Here is a 20,472-nt window from a genome sequence, read left to right on the forward strand (position 1 = left end):
ACTCACCTGGAGGAGGATGTTTGTAGAGACTCACCTGAGGATGTTTGTAGAGACTCACCTGGAGGAGGATGTTTGTAGAGACTCACCTGGAGGAGGATGTTTGTAGAGACTCACCTGGAGGAGGATGTTTGTAGAGACTCACCTGGAGGATGTTTGTAGAGACTCACCTGGAGGAGGATGTTTGTAGAGACTCACCTGGAGGAGGGTGTTTGTAGAGACTCACCTGGAGGAGGATGTTTGTGAGACTCACCTGAGGATGTTTGTAGAGACTCACCTGAGGAGGATGTTTGTAGAGACTCACCTGGAGGAGGATGTTTGTAGAGACTCACCTGAGGATGTTTGTAGAGACTCACCTGGAGGAGGATGTTTGTAGAGACTCACCTGGAGGAGGATGTTTGTAGAGACTCACCTGGAGGAGGATGTTTGTAGAGACTCACCTGGAGGAGGATGTTTGTAGAGACTCACCTGAGGAGGATGTTTGTAGAGACTCACCTGGAGGAGGATGTTTGTAGAGACTCACCTGGAGGAGGGTGTTTGTGGAGACTCACCTGAGGAGGATGTTTGTAGAGACTCACCTGGAGGAGGATGTTTGTAGAGACTCACCTGGCTGAGGATGTTTGTAGAGACTCACCTGGCTGAGGATGTTTGTAGAGACTCACCTGGAGGAGGATGTTTGTAGAGACTCACCTGGCTGAGGATGTTTGTAGAGACTCACCTGGCTGAGGATGTTTGTAGAGACTCACCTGGCTGAGGATGTTTGTGGAGACTCACCTGAGGAGGATGTTTGTAGAGACTCACCTGGAGGAGGATGTTTGTAGAGACTCACCTGGAGGAGGGTGTTTGTAGAGACTCACCTGAGGAGGATGTTTGTGAGACTCACCTGGAGGAGGATGTTTGTAGAGACTCACCTGGAGGAGGGTGTTTGTAGAGACTCACCTGGCTGAGGATGTTGGAGGGCGTGGCTCTCGGGTCCAGGCTCCAGACTCGGACCGTACAGTCTGAGGAGCAGGACAGGAAGCAGCCGGGCGGGAGTTTGGGCTCCGGGGCATCTGGGTAAATCTGAGGAAAACAAAAATATATAAATCCTTTCGTAAATGTCCTGTGTTTGTCTCGTCCTAAACGCTTTTATTTTGGAAACTGAGAAGACAGCGCCCCCTACAGGCAAATACAGTTCAGTTCAATTGTGGCTAAATCTCCATTTGGACTTTTCCGATCAAAAAGTGACACCGACGCCACAGACACAGACGCGTCTCGCCATAGAAGGGGGCGTGGCTTCGCCGAGGGGGAAAATAGAATCTTTAGAGAAACACAATTTTCCTCTTTTTTGCCATTTTCTGGTGGAATATGAACTTATTTATCACATAAATAAAGTCAGGTGTAAATCGGGCCCATATGGATATTTTCTCGTGAAGTGAAAAAAACGGCAGTTGTAGCAAGCGCTAGCTAACCGTTAGCATTAGCTCGATGCTAACATGTAGCATGAAGTTAGCATTCTCCGTTATTCATGTATTTATGGGCTGTTGAACCACTTTGCTCCTCCCCATGTCTTTGTATCTTTATTTAGTAGAAACTAGATTCATATTTCAGCGTTTGTTAAAATAGTTTTTGAATAATTAGAGAAAGTTTAGATTTTTTCAAAATTGTTTTCCCCCTTAACTGTTGAAAAATGACCATATATGGGCGATTCCAGAGATTTTTTTTTTTTTTTTTTGATTTTTTTTATTGAAATGTTGCACATACACTCCATAAAAAAACACGAGGTAATTTGTGCAAAATACATACAACTTGCCAGGGGGAAGGGAAATATACAATAAAAATAAAAATAAACTCTACATATATTGTGACCAGATTTCAATGGTTTTAGCAGCCTTTCTGTTAGTGCAAAGCTCAACACTTTTTATATACATATCAAGTTCTTTTTGAAAAACATAAAATACAGGGGCTTTGTTTGCAAATTTACACTTATGAATAAAAAATTTTCCCAAAATAATGGATAGGTTAACAATAAACATCTTGTCAGGACTCATTAATTCACTTGTAAAGAACCCAAGAGCGACATGCTCATAATACAATTTATAATTGTTGCATAACTTTGACACGAAAAGACATGTGACGTCTTTCCATGCGATTCCAGAGATGCGTCTGAATCCATCTTTGTCACAGTGTTGCCGTAGCAACTGTAGCTAGTGTTAGCATAGCATTCGTGTGCGGTGACTTTACCTCGAGGCCCCAGACGCAGGACGAGTGGTAAAGCGCCGAGTAGAGTTTCCCCGCCCTCCGGGGGTCACGCTCCGCCCTCCGGGGGTCACGCTCCGCCCTCCGGGGGTCACGCTCCGCCCTCCGGGGGTCGTGCACGGGGAGGCGCTCGTGCACGTGCTGCACGTCCCACACGTAAACGCTGTGGTCGTTATAGACGCACGACAGCCACCCGTTCACCGGGTCAAAGGTCACCGCCACCGTGTCCGGGTACCGAGCGCCGGGCGCCGCGGAGAACAGCTGGCTGAGGTCAGAGGTCAGAGGGAGGACAGAGGTCACAGGTCAGAGGGAGGTCAGAGGTCAGAGGGAGGACAGAGGTCACAGGTCAGAGGGAGGTCAGAGGTCAGAGGGAGGTCAGAGGGAGGTCGGAGGTCAGAGGTCAGAGGGAGGTCAGAGGGAGGACAGAGGGAGGACAGAGGGAGGTCAGAGGTCAGAGAATAATGGCACAGACACAAATATACAGAAGAAAATTACTATTTCACCATTGTCGCCATTTTGACACTTTTATCCAGAAACGGTTAGATTTGGGTAAAGCCAAACTGGAGAAACAGGTTCAGGGTTAAGAGGGTTTGTCCGGTTTTAGCTCCGTCTCTGTTTCTCCATTTCTCCTTTTTACTGAACTTACAGTTCCTCTGGAAAGTATTAATACACCGTGAACTTTAGCACATTTTGTCATGTTTACAGCCCTAAACATAAAGATTTTACTTTGATTTTTTTACTGAACGTTCACACACAAGTAACAGACGACTGTGAAGTGAAAGCAAAATGATTCTGTTATTTTTCAAAAAATAGAAAAGTGAAAAGTGGGGCTGTGCATAAGTATCACACAGCATGAATGAATACTTTGTGAACCCCCTTTTGTCTCCTGGGGTTTGACTCTACAAGATTAGCTCATGTAGAGACTGATATTTGAGCCCATTCCTCTTTACAAAACAACTCCAGCTCTGTCACATTAGAAGGAGAGCGTTTGTGAACAGCAGTTTTCAGGTCTTTCCACAGATTTTCAATAGGATTCAGGTCAGGACTTTGACTGGGCCATTCTAACACATTAATATGTTTGTTTTTGTAGATTTATCTTTGTGTTTAGGCTCATTGTCCTGCTGAAGGTGAAGCTCCGCCCCAGCCTCAGTTCTCTCTCTCTACATAACGTTTGTTTCATCTGACCAAAGCTCCTTCTTCCACATGGAGCTGTGTCCTCCATATGACTTCTACAAACTTCAAACAGGATTTCTTATGGCCTCCTTTCAATAATGTCTTTCTTCTTCCACTCGTCCATGAAGGCCAGATTTGTGTAGATACGACTTATAGTTGTCCCATGTCCAGATTCCCCCAGCTCAGCGGCAGGACTTCAGCTCCTCCAGAGTTATCTTGGGGCACTTGGTTGTATTTCTTACCAGTGTTCTCCTTGTTCAGTTTGTTAGTTTACGTGAACAGCCGTGTCTTGGTAAGTCTGCAGTGGTGCTTTACTCTTTCCATTTCTGAATGATGGATTGAACAGTTGCTCCGGGAGATGTTTAAATCTTGGGAAATCTTTGTATAACTTAATGCTGCTTTAAACTTCTCCACAGCTTTATCCCTGACCTCTCTGGTGCTCCTGGACCTTCATGATGTTGTTTAGTGACCACAGCTCTGAGGGCCTAAAAGAACAGCTGTAATTATACTGAGAGTAGATCACACACAGGTGCCTCTATTTAACCGTTAGGCCAAGGTGTGAACCTTCTGGAGTCATTAGGAATGTTTTAAAGGCAATTTAATGCACTCAGAAAATGCTGTATGATACTTATACACGCCCCACTTTTCACTTTTCTATTTTTTGAAAAATAACAGAATCATGTATCATTTTGCTTTCACTTCACAGTCGTCTGTTACTTGTGTGTGAACGTTCAGTAAAAAAATCTAAATAAAATCTTTATGTTTAGGGCTGTAAACATGACAAAATGTGCAAAAGTTCAAGGTGTATGAATACTTTCCAGAGGCACTGCACCTCTGACTAAACCCACAGTCTTTAAAAATAAAGTCAGCAGCTTATCTCTGTAAACACACGTCATGTGACAGACTCGGGTCATGTGACAGACTCGGGTCATGTGACTTTCTGTCTGTGGTGAACCGTAAAAACTAAAAATATCTTTTTGCCGTGACTCAGACTCAGGACAAAGGCAGAGTTTAGTCGAAGCTCCTTCACCTCTTTCAGATTTGGATAATAAAGTGATTCAGTCTTAATCAGTGTTAAAGGGACTATGCGGAGTTTAAACATGTTAAACTAAGTATGTTCCTCCATGTCCTCGTGTGTAGAATGAGCTCAGACGTGTTCACCACAACGGCCTCTACAATCCTGCACGAGCTTAACCTCTTAACTCCCGCCTGAACCGAGAGGATCTTTTTCCTCACGTCATCACATTTTTTTTCCATCGTTTTTTTGTTGGGTATTCAACTCATTTCTGTGTGTCACCTTTTTATAAATTTTTTGTAATTTTTTAGTAATTTTTGTAATTTTTTTTGTCAATTTTTTTTGTCAATTTTTTATTACATTTTTGTCACATTTTTGTCATTTTTTCATCATTTTTTCCTAATTTTTTTGTCACATTTTTGTCATTTTTTTTGTAATTTTTTCGTCATTTTTTTAATCAAATTTCTGTCATTTTTTCATCCATTTTTTATCAATTTTTTGTCAATTTCTTTTTGACATTTTTGTGACATTTTTGCCACTTTTTCATAAATTTTTCGTCACTTTTTTGTCACATTTCCATCATTGTTTTCGTCTCAGTTTTGTTGCTATTTTCTCACCTTTTTTCCAGAAGCTTTTGGATTGGGGTAAAGCCAAACTGGAGAAAATGTGCTCAGTTCAGGTGGGAGTTAAGGGGTTAATATAGAAGCTGCAGTTACACGTCTGACCTGAGGTGGCAGCAGTGAGCACAAAATGACCAACTTACATCTAATCTAGCCCCTTTAAAAGTTCACCTTTCACTGGACCCTGTTGTGCATGTTTTGTTCGGTACCTGGCTGTGGTCATGTTGCTGAGCTCCGCCCCCAGGCTGTGTGGGCGGGGCAGCGTGCAGAGGAAGACGAGGCTGACGGGGCTGAAGGCTCGAACCGTCCCGTCTGAGCATCCGCAGAAGATCAGCTCCTCCGTCACGCAGAGGCAGGTCGCCTGGGAGGTCTGGGAGAGGGGGTCAGGACCGGGTCAGGACCGGGTCAGGACCGGGTCAGGACCGGGTCAGAACCAGGACTGACCCAGGACTAAACCAGGTCTAAACCAGGACTAAACCAGGACTAAACCAGGTCTAAACCAGGTCTAAACCAGGACTAAACCAGGACTAAACCAGGACTAAACCAGGTCTAAACCAGGACTAAACCAGGACTAAACCAGGACTAAACCAGGACTAAACCAGGACTAAACCCAGAGCAGACCAGTGTTGATCTGACGAGTGGAAAGAACTCATGCACCGACTTTATCTCTGAACCTCTGACCCCCCCCTGTCTCTCCCGCTCGGCTTTACCCAAATCTAAAAGCTTCGTGAAAAGAGCGCAGGATCGGAGACGAAGAAGTCGCGATCAGCTCTGTAGTTCTGAGCTTTCAAATGAGGCGTTGCTCTGGCCTGTGGGCTGTAAACTCCCGTCCAGGAGCGCTTAGATTTGGGTAAAGCTGCACTGGCTCTGGGGTTCAGAGGTTAAACCCCTTAACTCCCACCTGAACCGAGCTTTACCCCAATCCAAAAGCTTCTGGAAAAAGGTGTGAAAAAAGCGACAAAACTGAGACGAAAACAGTGATGGAAATGTGACAAAAAAGTGACGAAAAATGTATGAAAAAGAAGCAAAAATGACCAAAAAAATTACAAAAATGTGCCCAAAAAATTATTAAAAATTGATAAAAAATGTACGAAAAATGTGACAAAAAAATGACAAAACTGTGATAAAAATTTGACCAAAAAATGACAAAAATGTGAAAAAAGCGACAAAAATGTACAAAAAAAAGACAAAAATTGACAAAAAATGGACGAAAAAGTGATAAGAATTTGACAAAACAATGCGAATAATTTGACGAAAAAGTGACAAAAAAGTGACAAAATAATGGACAAAAAAAAAATCGAAAAAGTGATGAAAAAAAATCTGATGATGTGAGGGAAAAGATCAAGTTAGTTTTGTAGGTGTGAGGCGTTACACTGGCCTACAGGATTTGGGTAAAGCTGAACTGGGGAAAATGCTCTGGGTTCAGGCGGGAGTTCAGAGGTTAATGTAGTTTGAAGCGTGCAGGAGCCGACAGCGGCGAATGGAAACGTAACACACTGGAATGAGGAGGAGGAGGAGGAGGAGGAGGAGGAGGAGGAGGAGGCGCAGGAGGAGGAGGAGGGACTTACAGAGCTGAGGTCCAGCCTCTGCAGGGACAGAACACAGGGTTAACGTCAGACACGAAGGTTCTGAGGCCGTCGTCTGGACTGTGCAGGGCTGGGCACCGTTACATTATTTCCATTATCTCTTCATTTCTCTTACATTTGTTTTTACTTGTTTGAAGAGAAACATCCTTTAAAGAGGGGGTGTTCTGCTTTAAAGAGGGGGTGTTCTGCTTTAAAGAGGGGGTGTTCTGCTTTAAAGAGGGGGTGTTCTGCTTTTGTCAGTCCCATAGCACCAGTCTATATCTCACTACAATGATGACAAACCTTCTGTTGGTCTGTAAATGCAGTAAATTAGAATAACTGCCTTGTATAAAATGTCTCTCTCAAAATGGCTGTAGTGAATGTCTTGAAATAGGCCTCTGTCTCTTTAAGAACCTCTGAGCCTTTAGACACGCCCCCTCCACACGCTGTCTGTGGCATCAGTGGGGAGGGGGTTCTGCTGAGGAGCAGTGGTTGGTTACTCGGCTGGTGACCAAAGCTCGGAGGCGTCTCCAGGAGGTGGGGGCGTTCCTAGGAGGACTCAGGCAAACCTATCCCTAAAATGGCCGCCATCAGAGTTTTTACAGATTACTCACAAATACGTGAATGTGCCAAGGCAACACTTCAGCCATGTTTTTAATGAGGGAGTGACAGAATAACAGGATGGAAAGCTGGAAAAAGTCCAGTTTGCAGAATACCCCCCCTTTAAAAAAAATTCCCAATTTTGTCCATATTTTAACATTTTATTCAACTTTTTTTTTCCCCAAATTTGTGAAAATTGTTTTTTTAAATTCCATTTTTTTTTTTCACAAATTTTTCTGTGTTTTTTTATTGTGTATTTTTAATTTTTTGTCCAAATTTTCCACTTTTTTCAGAATTTTTCCCAATTTGTCAAAGTGTTTTTTTCAACTTTCCAATAATTTTAAACATTCCAACCCAAATTTTCCCTTTTTTTTCTAAATGTTTCCCTAATGTTTTGCTTTCTTTGTTCCAGCGTGTGTTTGGTTTCTGTTTCTGTTTCTGTTTCTGTTTTGTTCCTGTTTCTGTTTCTGTTCCTGTCTCTGACCTCGGGCTGGCGTCTCACGGTGTCCAGCCCTCTTCTGTGGATCTCACAAACATGAGCAGGTCATGTGACTCACCCGTAGCTCCACCCACTTGTCCAGGAGGCGGCGGTCGTTGAACTCGCAGAGCAAACCGGACGAGGTGATGCAGAAGGTGGACGAGCTCTGCTTCCCCCGACCGCACGCCACGTCGGTGAAACAGTGAGTCCGGAGCTCGCCGAGGAGGCCGGAGCGTCCGAGGAGCGGGACGGTGGCGTTCACCTGAGGAGAGATCACCGAAACATCACCGAAACATCACCGAAACGTCAGCGAAACGTCACCGAAACATCACCGAAACGTCAGCGAAACGTCACCGAAACATCACCGAGACATCACTGAAACATCACCGAAACATCACCGAGACATCACCGAGACATCACTGAAACATCACCGAAACATCACCGAAACATCACCGAGACATCACAGAAACGTCACCGAAACATCACCGAAACATCACCGAAACGTCACCGAAACATCACCGAAACGTCACCGAAACGTCACCGAAACATCACCGAAACATCACCGAAACATCACCGAGACATCACTGAAACATCACCGAAACATCACCGAGACATCACTGAAACATCACCGAAACATCACCGAGACATCACCGAAACGTCACCGAAACATCACCGAAACATCACCGAGACATCACTGAAACATCACCGAAACATCACCGAGACATCACTGAAACATCACCGAAACATCACCGAGACATCACAGAAACGTCACCGAAACATCACCGAAACATCACCGAAACATCACCGAAACGTCACCGAAACGTCACCGAAACATCTCCGAAATGTCACAGAAACGTCACCAAAACGTCACCGAGACATCACCGAAACGTCACCGAAACATCACCGAAACATCACCGAAACGTCACGAAACGTCACCGAGACATCACCGAAACATCACCGAAACATCACCGAAACATCACCGAAACGTCACGAAACGTCACCGAGACATCACCGAAACATCACCGAAACATCACCGAAACATCACCGAGACATCACCGAAACGTCACCGAAACGTCACCAAAACAGCACCGAAACATCACCGAGACATCACCGAAACGTCACCGAAACATCACCGAAACATCACCGAGACATCACCGAAACATCACCGAATAATCAACGAAACATCTGCAACATCACCGAAACATCACCGAAACATCACCGAAACATCACGAAACGTCACCGAGACATCACCGAAACATCACCGAAACATCACCGAGACATCACCGAAACATCACCGAAACATCACCGAAACATCACCGAAACGTCACGAAACGTCACCGAGACATCACCGAAACATCACCGAGACATCACCGAAACGTCACCGAAACGTCACCGAAACATCACCGAAACATCACCGAAACATCACCGAGACATCACCGAAACGTCACCGAAACGTCACCGAAACATCACCGAAAGGTCCCCGAAACGTCTGCAACATCACCACAACATCTGTAAGTCTGACTCTGAGGAACCATCTGCCCAGCACTACTTTGTAGTAGTATTCACCGTAGTATTTGTAGTATTCACAGTAGTATTTGTAGTATTTGTAGTACTTGTACCTTGTTAGTCTTCGTGTGGTTGGGTTGTAGTAGTATTCACAGTAGTATTTGTAGTATTTGTAGTACTTGTACCTTGTTAGTCTTCGTGTGGTTGGGTTGTAGTAGTATTCACAGTAGTATTTGTAGTAGTATCTGTAGTACTTGTACCTTGTTAGTCTTCGTGTGGTCGGGTTGTAGTAATATTCACAGTAGTATTTGTAGTATTCACAGTAGTATTTGTAGTATTCACAGTAGTATTTGTAGTATTTGTACCTTGTTAGTCTTCGTGTGGTCGGGTTATAGTAATATTCACAGTAGTATTTGTAGTATTCACAGTAGTATTTGTAGTATTTGTAGTACTTGTACCTTGTTAGTCTTCGTGTGGTCCAAGTACCAGAACTTGATGTGTCGATTTCCTGAAGTGACGAAGTTCGAGCTGTCGGCGGAAAAAGACACGGCCCAAACTTTACTGGACACTTTGTTCGCCGCCACCACCACGTTTTTCTGAAATACAGGAAATAATACATATATAAATATATAAATATATCAATAAAACCACCATGTTTTGTGTGTTCGAGTCACTTAAAAAATAATACAGTTCAACCAAACTAAAGAACAGAAGGAACATGTTTTTCTGACTTAAAAAATAATAATAATTAAAACTTCAAACATCAAATCATTAATTTTTCATATACTGGGTCTGAGTCTGGGTCCAGGTCTGAGTCCAGGTCCAGGTCCAGGTCCAGGTCCAGGTCTGAGTCCAGGTCCAGGTCCAGGTCCAGGTCCAGGTCCAGGTCTGAGTCCAGGTCCAGGTCCAGGTCCAGGTCCAGGTCTGAGTCCAGGTCCAGGTCCAGGTCTGAGTCCAGGTCTGAGTCCAGGTCTGAGTCCAGGTCCAGGTCCAGGTCCAGGTCCAGGTCCAGGTCTGAGTCCAGGTCCAGGTCCAGGTCTGAGTCTGGGTCCAGGTCCAGGTCTGGGTCCAGGTCTGGGTCCAGGTCCAGGTCCAGGTCCAGGTCTGAGTCTGGGTCCAGGTGCAGGTCCAGGTCTGAGTCCAGGTCCAGGTCCAGGTCTGAGTCCAGGTCCAGGTCCAGGTCTGGGTCCAGGTCCAGGTCAAGGTTCGGGTCCAGGTCCAGGTCTGAGTCCAGGTCTGAGTCCAGGTCCGGGTCTGAGTCCAGGTCCGGGTCTGAGTCCAGACTCCGCTGCTCTGACTTCATTAAAGTCACATGAAGTTAAACGGAGCCACTTTTGGACCAAACTCAATGAAGAAGAAAATCTGTTTAAACCAAACAAGACGTTCCCTGTGTGAACGTCAGGTCAGAGGTCAGAGGTCAGAGGTCAGAGGTCAGAGAGGTCAGAGGTCAGAGGTCACAGAGGTCACAGAGGTCAGAGGTCACAGAGCTTTAGGAGAGCGAGAGAGCAGTGTTCAAGTTCATCATGTTAAGGCCGTCATGTAAACGTCCTATATCATCAAAACCCACTTTTTTATCCTGTTTTTTTAATTTCCTGATTAATCCTATGTTTACGCCTGATTTTAATTTGTAAAACAGCTTTTTTGCTATTTCTGTTGAAAGAAGGAAATAAAGAGAAACGCGCTGTAACAAACCCCCCTGAGTCATGTTTACACTGAAGGAGCTCTTTCTAACCTGCTCTGGACACGAACCTGTCAGAGAAAAGTGCGTTTACAGATCACTTTATTAAACCGTCAGTTTGTGGATTCACTTTTATGACCGACGCCGTCCATCATGTAGACACCCGACGACCAATAACACACACGCTAGTACTGCAGCAGTATTACAGTAGTATTACAGTAGTACTGCAGTATAAGTACCTTCCAGTTCCACACGTTAACCATCATGTCGTGCTGGTATTACAGTAGTATTACAGTAGTATTACAGTAGTACTGCAGTATAAGTACCTTCCAGTTCCACACGTTGACCATCATGTCGTGCTGGTATTGCAGTAGTATTACAGTAGTATTACAGTAGTACTGCAGTATAAGTACCTTCCAGTTCCACACGTTGACCATCATGTCGTGCTGGTATTACAGTAGTATTACAGTAGTATTACAGTAGTACTGCAGTATAAGTACCTTCCAGTTCCACACGTTGACCATCATGTCGTGCTGGTATTACAGTAGTATTACAGTAGTACTGCAGTATAAGTACCTTCCAGTTCCACACGTTGACCATCATGTCGTGCTGGTATTACAGTAGTATTACAGTAGTATTACAGTAGTACTGCAGTATAAGTACCTTCCAGTTCCACACGTTGACCATCATGTCGTGCTGGTATTACAGTAGTATTACAGTAGTATTACAGTAGTACTGCAGTATAAGTACCTTCCAGTTCCACACGTTGACCATCATGTCGTGCTGGTATTACAGTAGTATTACAGTAGTATTACAGTAGTACTGCAGTATAAGTACCTTCCAGTTCCACACGTTGACCATCATGTCGTGCTGGTATTACAGTAGTATTACAGTAGTACTGCAGTATAAGTACCTTCCAGTTCCACACGTTGACCATCATGTCGTGCTGGTATTACAGTAGTATTACAGTAGTATTACAGTAGTATTACAGTAGTATTGCAGTAGTATTACAGTAGTACTGCAGTATAAGTACCTTCCAGTTCCACACGTTGACCATCATGTCGTGCTGGTATTACAGTAGTATTACAGTAGTACTGCAGTATAAGTACCTTCCAGTTCCACACGTTGACCATCATGTCGTGCTGGTATTACAGTAGTATTACAGTAGTATTACAGTAGTACTGCAGTATAAGTACCTTCCAGTTCCACACGTTGACCATCATGTCGTGCTGGTATTGCAGTAGTATTACAGTAGTACTGCAGTATAAGTACCTTCCAGTTCCACACGTTGACCATCATGTCGTGCTGGTATTACAGTAGTATTACAGTAGTATGACAGTAGTATTACAGTAGTACTGCAGTATAAGTACCTTCCAGTTCCACACGTTGACCATCATGTCGTGCTGGTATTGCAGTAGTATTGCAGTAGTATTACAGTATAAGTACCTTCCAGTTCCACACGTTGACCATCATGTCGTGCTGGTATTACAGTAGTATTACAGTAGTATTACAGTAGTACTGCAGTATAAGTACCTTCCAGTTCCACACGTTGACCATCATGTCGTGCTGGTATTACAGTAGTATTGCAGTAGTACTGCAGTATAAGTACCTTCCAGTTCCACACGTTGACCATCATGTCGTGCTGGTATTACAGTAGTATTGCAGTAGTACTGCAGTATAAGTACCTTCCAGTTCCACACGTTGACCATCATGTCGTGCTGGTATTGCAGTAGTATTACAGTAGTACTGCAGTATAAGTACCTTCCAGTTCCACACGTTGACCATCATGTCGTGCTGGTATTACAGTAGTATTGCAGTAGTACTGCAGTATAAGTACCTTCCAGTTCCACACGTTGACCATCATGTCGTGCTGGTATTACAGTAGTATTACAGTAGTATTACAGTAGTATTACAGTAGTACTGCAGTATAAGTACCTTCCAGTTCCACACATTGACCATCATGTCGTGCTGGTATTACAGTAGTATTACAGTAGTACTGCAGTATAAGTACCTTCCAGTTCCACACGTTGACCATCATGTCGTGCTGGTATTACAGTAGTATTACAGTAGTATTACAGTAGTACTGCAGTATAAGTACCTTCCAGTTCCACACGTTGACCATCATGTCGTGCTGGTATTACAGTAGTATTACAGTAGTACTGCAGTATAAGTACCTTCCAGTTCCACACGTTGACCATCATGTCGTGCTGGTATTACAGTAGTATTACAGTAGTACTGCAGTATAAGTACCTTCCAGTTCCACACGTTGACCATCATGTCGTGCTGGTATTACAGTAGTATTACAGTAGTACTGCAGTATAAGTACCTTCCAGTTCCACACGTTGACCATCATGTCGTGCTGGTATCCGACGCTGACGATGTATTTTCCGTTGGGCGAGAAAGTGACGCAGGCGACGCCGTATTTATGTTCCTGCAGCTCCGCGATCTGAGCGCGCTCAGACACGTCCCACACGCGCACGGCCGGCATGTGCCCGCTCTGAAATACACAAATATATATACATATATATATACAATACACGGCCGGCATGTGCCCGCTCTGAAATACACAAATATATACATATATATATATATATATACAATACACGGCCGGCATGTGCCCGCTCTGAAATACACAGATATATATATATATAATATACAATACACGGCCGGCATGTGCCCGCTCTGAAATACACAGATATATATATATATAATATACAATACACGGCCGGCATGTGCCCGCTCTGAAATACACAGATATATATATATATAATATACAATACACGGCCGGCATGTGCCCGCTCTGAAATACACAAATATATATACATATATATATACAATACACGGCCGGCATGTGCCCGCTCTGAAATACACAAATATATACATATATATATATATATATACAATACACGGCCGGCATGTGCCCGCTCTGAAATACACAGATATATATATATATAATATACAATACACGGCCGGCATGTGCCCGCTCTGAAATACACAAATATATATATATATAATATACAATACACGGCCGGCATGTGCCCGCTCTGAAATACACAAATATATATATATATAATATACAATACACGGCCGGCATGTGCCCGCTCTGAAATACACAAATATATATATATATAATATACAATACACGGCCGGCATGTGCCCGCTCTGAAATACACAAATATATATATATATATATATATATATACAATACACGGCCGGCATGTGCCCGCTCTGAAATACACAAATATATATATATATATATATATATATATATATACAGTATACAATACACGGCCGGCATGTGCCCGCTCTGAAATACACAAATATATACATATATATATATACAATACACAGCCGCCATGTGCCCGCTCTGAAATACACAAATATATATAAATATAAATATATATATATGTATATATAATAACATAACCACCAGGGGGCAGTAGAGTCTCAGTAACATAACCACCAGGGGGCAGTAGAGTCTGCAGTAACATAACCACCAGGGGGCAGTAGAGTCTCAGTAACATAACCACCAGGGGGCAGTAGAGTCTCAGTAACATAACCACCAGGGGGCAGTAGAGTCTCAGTAACATAACCACCAGGGGCAGTAGAGTCTGCAGTAACATAACCACCAGGGGGCAGTAGAGTCTGCAGTAACATAACCACCAGGGGGCAGTAGAGTCTCAGTAACATAACCACCAGGGGGCAGTAGAGTCTCAGTAACATAACCACCAGGGGCAGTAGAGTCTGCAGTAACATAACCACCAGGGGCAGTAGAGTCTCAGTAACATAACCACCAGGGGGCAGTAGAGTCTCAGTAACATAACCACCAGGGGGCAGTAGAGTCTCAGTAACATAACCACCAGGGGCAGTAGAGTCTGCAGTAACATAACCACCAGGGGGCAGTAGAGTCTGCAGTAACATAACCACCAGGGGGCAGTAGAGTCTCAGTAACATAACCACCAGGGGGCAGTAGAGTCTCAGTAACATAACCACCAGGGGCAGTAGAGTCTCAGTAACATAACCACCAGGGGGCAGTAGAGTCTCAGTAACATAACCACCAGGGGGCAGTAGAGTCTGCAGTAACATAACCACCAGGGGCAGTAGAGTCTCAGTAACATAACCACCAGGGGGCAGTAGAGTCTCAGTAACATAACCACCAGGGGCAGTAGAGTCTGCAGTAACATAACCACCAGGGGGCAGTAGAGTCTCAGTAACATAACCACCAGGGGGCAGTAGAGTCTGCAGTAACATAACCACCAGGGGCAGTAGAGTCTCAGTAACATAACCACCAGGGGGCGGTAGAGTCTGCAGTAACATAACCACCAGGGGGCAGTAGAGTCTCAGTAACATAACCACCAGGGGGCAGTAGTAGAGTCTCAGTAACATAACCACCAGGGGGCAGTAGAGTCTGCAGTAACATAACCACCAGGGGGCAGTAGAGTCTCAGTAACATAACCACCAGGGGGCAGTAGAGTCTCAGTAACATAACCACAAGGGGGCAGTAGAGTCTCAGTAACATAACCACCAGGGGGCAGTAGAGTCTGCAGTAACATAACCACCAGGGGCAGTAGAGTCTCAGTAACATAACCACCAGGGGGCAGTAGAGTCTGCAGTAACATAACCACCAGGGGGCAGTAGAGTCTGCAGTAACATAACCACCAGGGGGCAGTAGAGTCTCAGTAACATAACCACCAGGGGGCAGTAGAGTCTCAGTAACATAACCACCAGGGGGCAGTAGAGTCTCAGTAACATAACCACCAGGGGGCGGTAGAGTCTGCAGTAACATAACCACCAGGGGGCAGTAGAGTCTCAGTAACATAACCACCAGGGGGCAGTAGAGTCTCAGTAACATAACCACCAGGGGGCAGTAGAGTCTCAGTAACATAACCACCAGGGGGCAGTAGAGTCTCAGTAACATAACCACCAGGGGGCAGTAGAGTCTGCAGTAACATAACCACCAGGGGGCAGTAGAGTCTGCAGTAACATAACCACCAGGGGGCAGTAGAGTCTCAGTAACATAACCACCAGGGGGCAGTAGAGTCTCAGTAACATAACCACCAGGGGGCAGTAGAGTCTCAGTAACATAACCACCAGGGGGCAGTAGAGTCTCAGTAACATAACCACCAGGGGGCAGTAGAGTCTGCAGTAACATAACCACCAGGGGGCAGTAGAGTCTCAGTAACATAACCACCAGGGGGCAGTAGAGTCTCAGTAACATAACCACCAGGGGGCAGTAGAGTCTCAGTAACATAGCCACCAGGGGGCAGTAGAGTCTCAGTAACATAACCACCAGGGGGCAGTAGAGTCTCAGTAACATAACCACCAGGGGGCAGTAGAGTCTCAGTAACATAGCCACCAGGGGGCAGTAGAGTCTCAGTAACATAGCCACCAGGGGGCGGTAGAGTCGGACTGACCTCTCCCGTGACCACGTACTTCCCGTCCGGAGAAAAGGCCAAAGTGCTGATGGTTTTCCTGAAACAGAGACAGAGGCGGAGTCAGGGGCTTCAGGGGGCGGTCCTACGGTGACATCATCGAGACCCGCGGCGTTTTACCTGGAGGCGTTAAAGATGTGCAGCTGCTTGTTCTTCCGAGGGTTCAAGAGGACAACGACACACCTGGAAGCAGACACACCTGTTATTAAGACACGCCCCCAACCACACACAGGTAAGACACGCCCCTAACCACACACCTGTTATTAAGACACGCCCCCAACCACACACCTGTTATTAAGACACGCCCCTAACCACACACCTGTTATTAAGACACGCCCCTAACCACACACCTGTTATTAAGACACGCCCCCAACCACACACCTGTTATTAAGACACGCCCCCAACCACACACCTGTTATTAAGACACGCCCCCAACCACACACCTGTTATTAAGACACGCCCCCAACCACACACCTGTTATTAAGACACGCCCCCAACATCACACCTGTTATTAAGACACGCCCCCAACCACACACCTGTTATTAAGACACGCCCCTAACCACACACCTGTTATTAAGACACGCCCCCAACCACACACCTGTTATTAAGACACGCCCCCAACCACACACCTGTTATTAAGACACGCCCCCAACCACACACCTGTTATTAAGACACGCCCCCAACCACACACCTGTTATTAAGACACGCCCCCAACCACACACCTGTTATTAAGACACGCCCCTAACCACACACCTGTTATTAAGACACGCCCCCAACCACACACCTGTTATTAAGACACGCCCCCAACCACACACCTGTTATTAAGACACGCCCCTAACCACACACCTGTTATTAAGACACGCCCCCAACCACACACCTGTTATTAAGACACGCCCCCAACCACACACCTGTTATTAAGACACGCCCCTAACCACACACCTGTTATTAAGACACGCCCCCAACCACACACCTGTTATTAAGACACGCCCCTAACCACACACCTGTTATTAAGACACGCCCCCAACCACACACCTGTTATTAAGACACGCCCCTAACCACACACCTGTTATTAAGACACGCCCCCAACCACACACCTGTTATTAAGACACGCCCCTAACCACACACCTGTTATTAAGACACGCCCCCAACCACACACCTGTTATTAAGACACGCCCCTAACTACACACCTGTTATTAAGACACGCCCCTAACCACACACCTGTTATTAAGACACGCCCCCAACCACACACCTGTTATTAAGACACGCCCCTAACCACACACCTGTTATTAAGACACGCCCCTAACCACACACCTGTTATTAAGACACGCCCCTGACTACACACCTGGGAATATACACTCTGAATATATTGCTCTGGCCTATAGGCTGGACGCTCCAGTCCAGAAGCTTTAGATTTGGGTAAAACTGGAGAAAATGCACTCGGTCAAGGCGGGGCTTAAGGAGTCACGTGACGTCCTGACATGTTACAGTAACATGTATTAAACACATGTTACTGTAACAGGTGGAGGAGGAACTGGCTTTAGTGTGGGCGGGACAAATCCTCACTCAAACACCTACAACAGGTCCAGAGCTCTGCAGACAGGGGCGAGGGGGCGGAGCATCTCACCCTGGACACTCCCACCAGAGCTCTGCTGACAGGGGCGAGGAGGCGGAGCATATCACCCTGGACACTCCCACCAGAGCTCTGCTGACAGGGGCGAGGGGGCGGAGCATATCGCCCTGGACACTCCCACCAGAGCTCTGCTGACAGGGGCGAGGGGGCGGAGCATCTCGCCCTGGACACTCCCACCAGAGTTCTGCTGACAGGGGCGAGGGGGCGGAGCATATCACCCTGGACACTCCCACCATGGGCTGTCAGCTGCAGGACTGACTGTAAGATGTGTGTGTGTGTGTGTGTGTGTGTGTGTGTGTGTGTATGTGTGTGTGTGTGTGTGTGTGTGTGTGTGTGTGTGTGTGTGTGTGTGTGTGTGTGTGTGTGTGTGTGTGTGTGTGTGTGTGTGTGTGTGTGTGTGTGTATGTGTGTGTAATATGTGTGTGTGCGGTGGCCCAGCGGTCAGGCTGCAGCACATATACTCTCTCTGAGGCCTCAGATTCACAGCCTCCTGACAGAAACAGCACCGAGTGGAGAAGGTCACACAGAGCTGCCAGAGTCAGGCTCCAGAGCAGCTGCATCCAGAGGACTTCAGGGCTAAACAATCAGAAATCTCATGTGGAGGGTGTGGGCGGGGCCTGGGCGGGGCCTGGGCGGGGCCTGCCATGGGAATGACCCGGGTAAACACAGTCTGACCCGTCGCCTGCAGCGTCGACACCTGAGGTCACATGACACACGGCTCAAACATCAGAGGGAAAACACTGTGATGTCACCGTCCACCAATCAGAGCGCGGCGCCGCGGTGTCGGGTTCACGCCGCGGGAAACGGTGATCATGTGACGGCGACAGAAACACCTTCACTGGAGCGCCGGGACAAAGACTTCAGACACATGACCTCACCTCCGCTCAGGTAATGTGACAACAGAGCCACGCCCCCTTCACTGACCTCACCTCCGCTCAGGTAACAGAGCCCCGCCCCCTTCACTGACCTCACCTCCGCTCAGGTAACATGACAACAGAGCCACGCCCCCTTCACTGACCTCACCTCCGCTCAGGTAACAGAGCCCCGCCCCCTTCACTGACCTCACCTCCGCTCAGGTAACAGAGCCCCGCCCCCTTCACTGACCTCACCTCCGCTCAGGTAACAGAGCCCCGCCCCCTTCACTGACCTCACCTCCGCTCAGGTAACAGAGCCCCGCCTCCTTCACTGACCTCACCTCCGCTCAGGTAAAGTGTCTAAACTTCCTTGAGGACCAAAGGAAACACGACGCGTTCCACACTCATACTCGTACTCAGTAATGAGGTCCCGATACCAGAAACCGAGAGAAAATAACAACAAACTGGAGAATAGTTTAGCATAAATCCAATATTCCACATTGAGCTGACTTTACTACAGACGACACTACCTAAACCAGAGCTAAACGTCTGCAGTGTTTACAACATACAGGCTAATGATGCTAATGATGCTAACTAGCCGCTAACTCGCAGCTAACAGTTCTGGTGATTCTTATTCATCTGAAAAACTAACCCAGCGACTAAAAAGGCGCCATAAAATCCAGAATAAAGAGATCCAGCATGTTTATATTGAGCTAAAATGAGCGGCTACTTTAGCTTCTGGATAAGTTTCTATAAACACAGGAGAAAATCCACACGGAGCTGAAGTAAAGGAGAAAAGAGTGCATTTATCTGCAGTAATAAGTAACATCTCAATACTATTGTTAAATACAAATACATAAATGAATAAAGAGCTTTAGGATGTGAGCTGCTCTGTCTGTGATGGACAGAGAAATAAAAATAATAAATAATATTGAATGAATAATAAAAAGTCATCTGTTCAATTCTGATGTAACTTCTCTTTAACCTCTTAACTCCCGCATGAACCGAGAGGATCTTTTTCCTCACGTCATCAGATTCTTTTTCCATCATTTTTTTGTTGGGTTTTCAACTTTTGTAACTTTTTTGTCATTTTTTTGTCATTTTTTGTCACATTTTTGTCATTTTTCCATCATTGTTTTCGTCTCAGTTTTGTTGCTATTTTCTCACTTTTTCCCAGAAGCTTTTGGATTGGGGTAAAGCCAAACTGGAGAAAATGTGCTCGGTTCAGGTGGGAGGTAAGGGGTTAAAAGTGTCGCCGACTTTACTCAAGGAAATGTAAATGAGTAAATTAACTCATTACAAACCGATCTGAGTGAAAGTCTGAAGAAAATACTGTGTACTCGTATCAGTATTCGGTATCAGCAAGTACTTAAATCAAAGTACTCGTATCAGTATTCGGTAGTAAGTACTTAAATCAAAGTACTGGTATCGGTTTTAGAAAGTGGTATCTGTATCTGATTCCTCACAGACTCTGGTCAGTCTGAGTCTGCACGCGCTCAGATCGACCCACTGACCTCGTTCCCTTCACTGCACTCGCCTCAGCTCAGACGCACCAATCACAGGAGGCCTGGCTTCAAACGCACCAATCAGGGCGCAGGACGGGGCAACGGCGGCCTGTGATTGGACACTCTCTGTCAGGGCTCGTCAGAGCAGCAGCCAATCCTCCTCAGTCCTCTCCTAACCCCG

The 20,472-nt window shown here is 45.8% G+C and overlaps 1 protein-coding gene across 1 annotated transcript in view; it reads right to left on the reverse strand.

The window, feature by feature from the left end:
• Nucleotides 1-20,472, reverse strand: part of mapkbp1 (mitogen-activated protein kinase binding protein 1) — a gene marked incomplete at both ends in the record, with an annotated part of 50,922 nt that overhangs the window by 17,578 nt on the left and 12,872 nt on the right. Inside the window, 8 exon segments of the mRNA XM_079573693.1 lie at nt 937-1,059; nt 2,221-2,500; nt 5,253-5,413; nt 7,766-7,948; nt 9,651-9,788; nt 13,197-13,367; nt 16,285-16,342; nt 16,423-16,485. Of these exon segments, the coding sequence (XP_079429819.1) occupies nt 937-1,059; nt 2,221-2,500; nt 5,253-5,413; nt 7,766-7,948; nt 9,651-9,788; nt 13,197-13,367; nt 16,285-16,342; nt 16,423-16,485 (1,177 nt within the window).

The sequence above is a fragment of the Gobius niger genome (genome assembly GCF_951799975.1).
Source record: "Gobius niger genome assembly, chromosome: 16".
In the NCBI taxonomy this organism is placed as follows: Eukaryota; Metazoa; Chordata; class Actinopteri; order Gobiiformes; family Gobiidae; genus Gobius; species Gobius niger.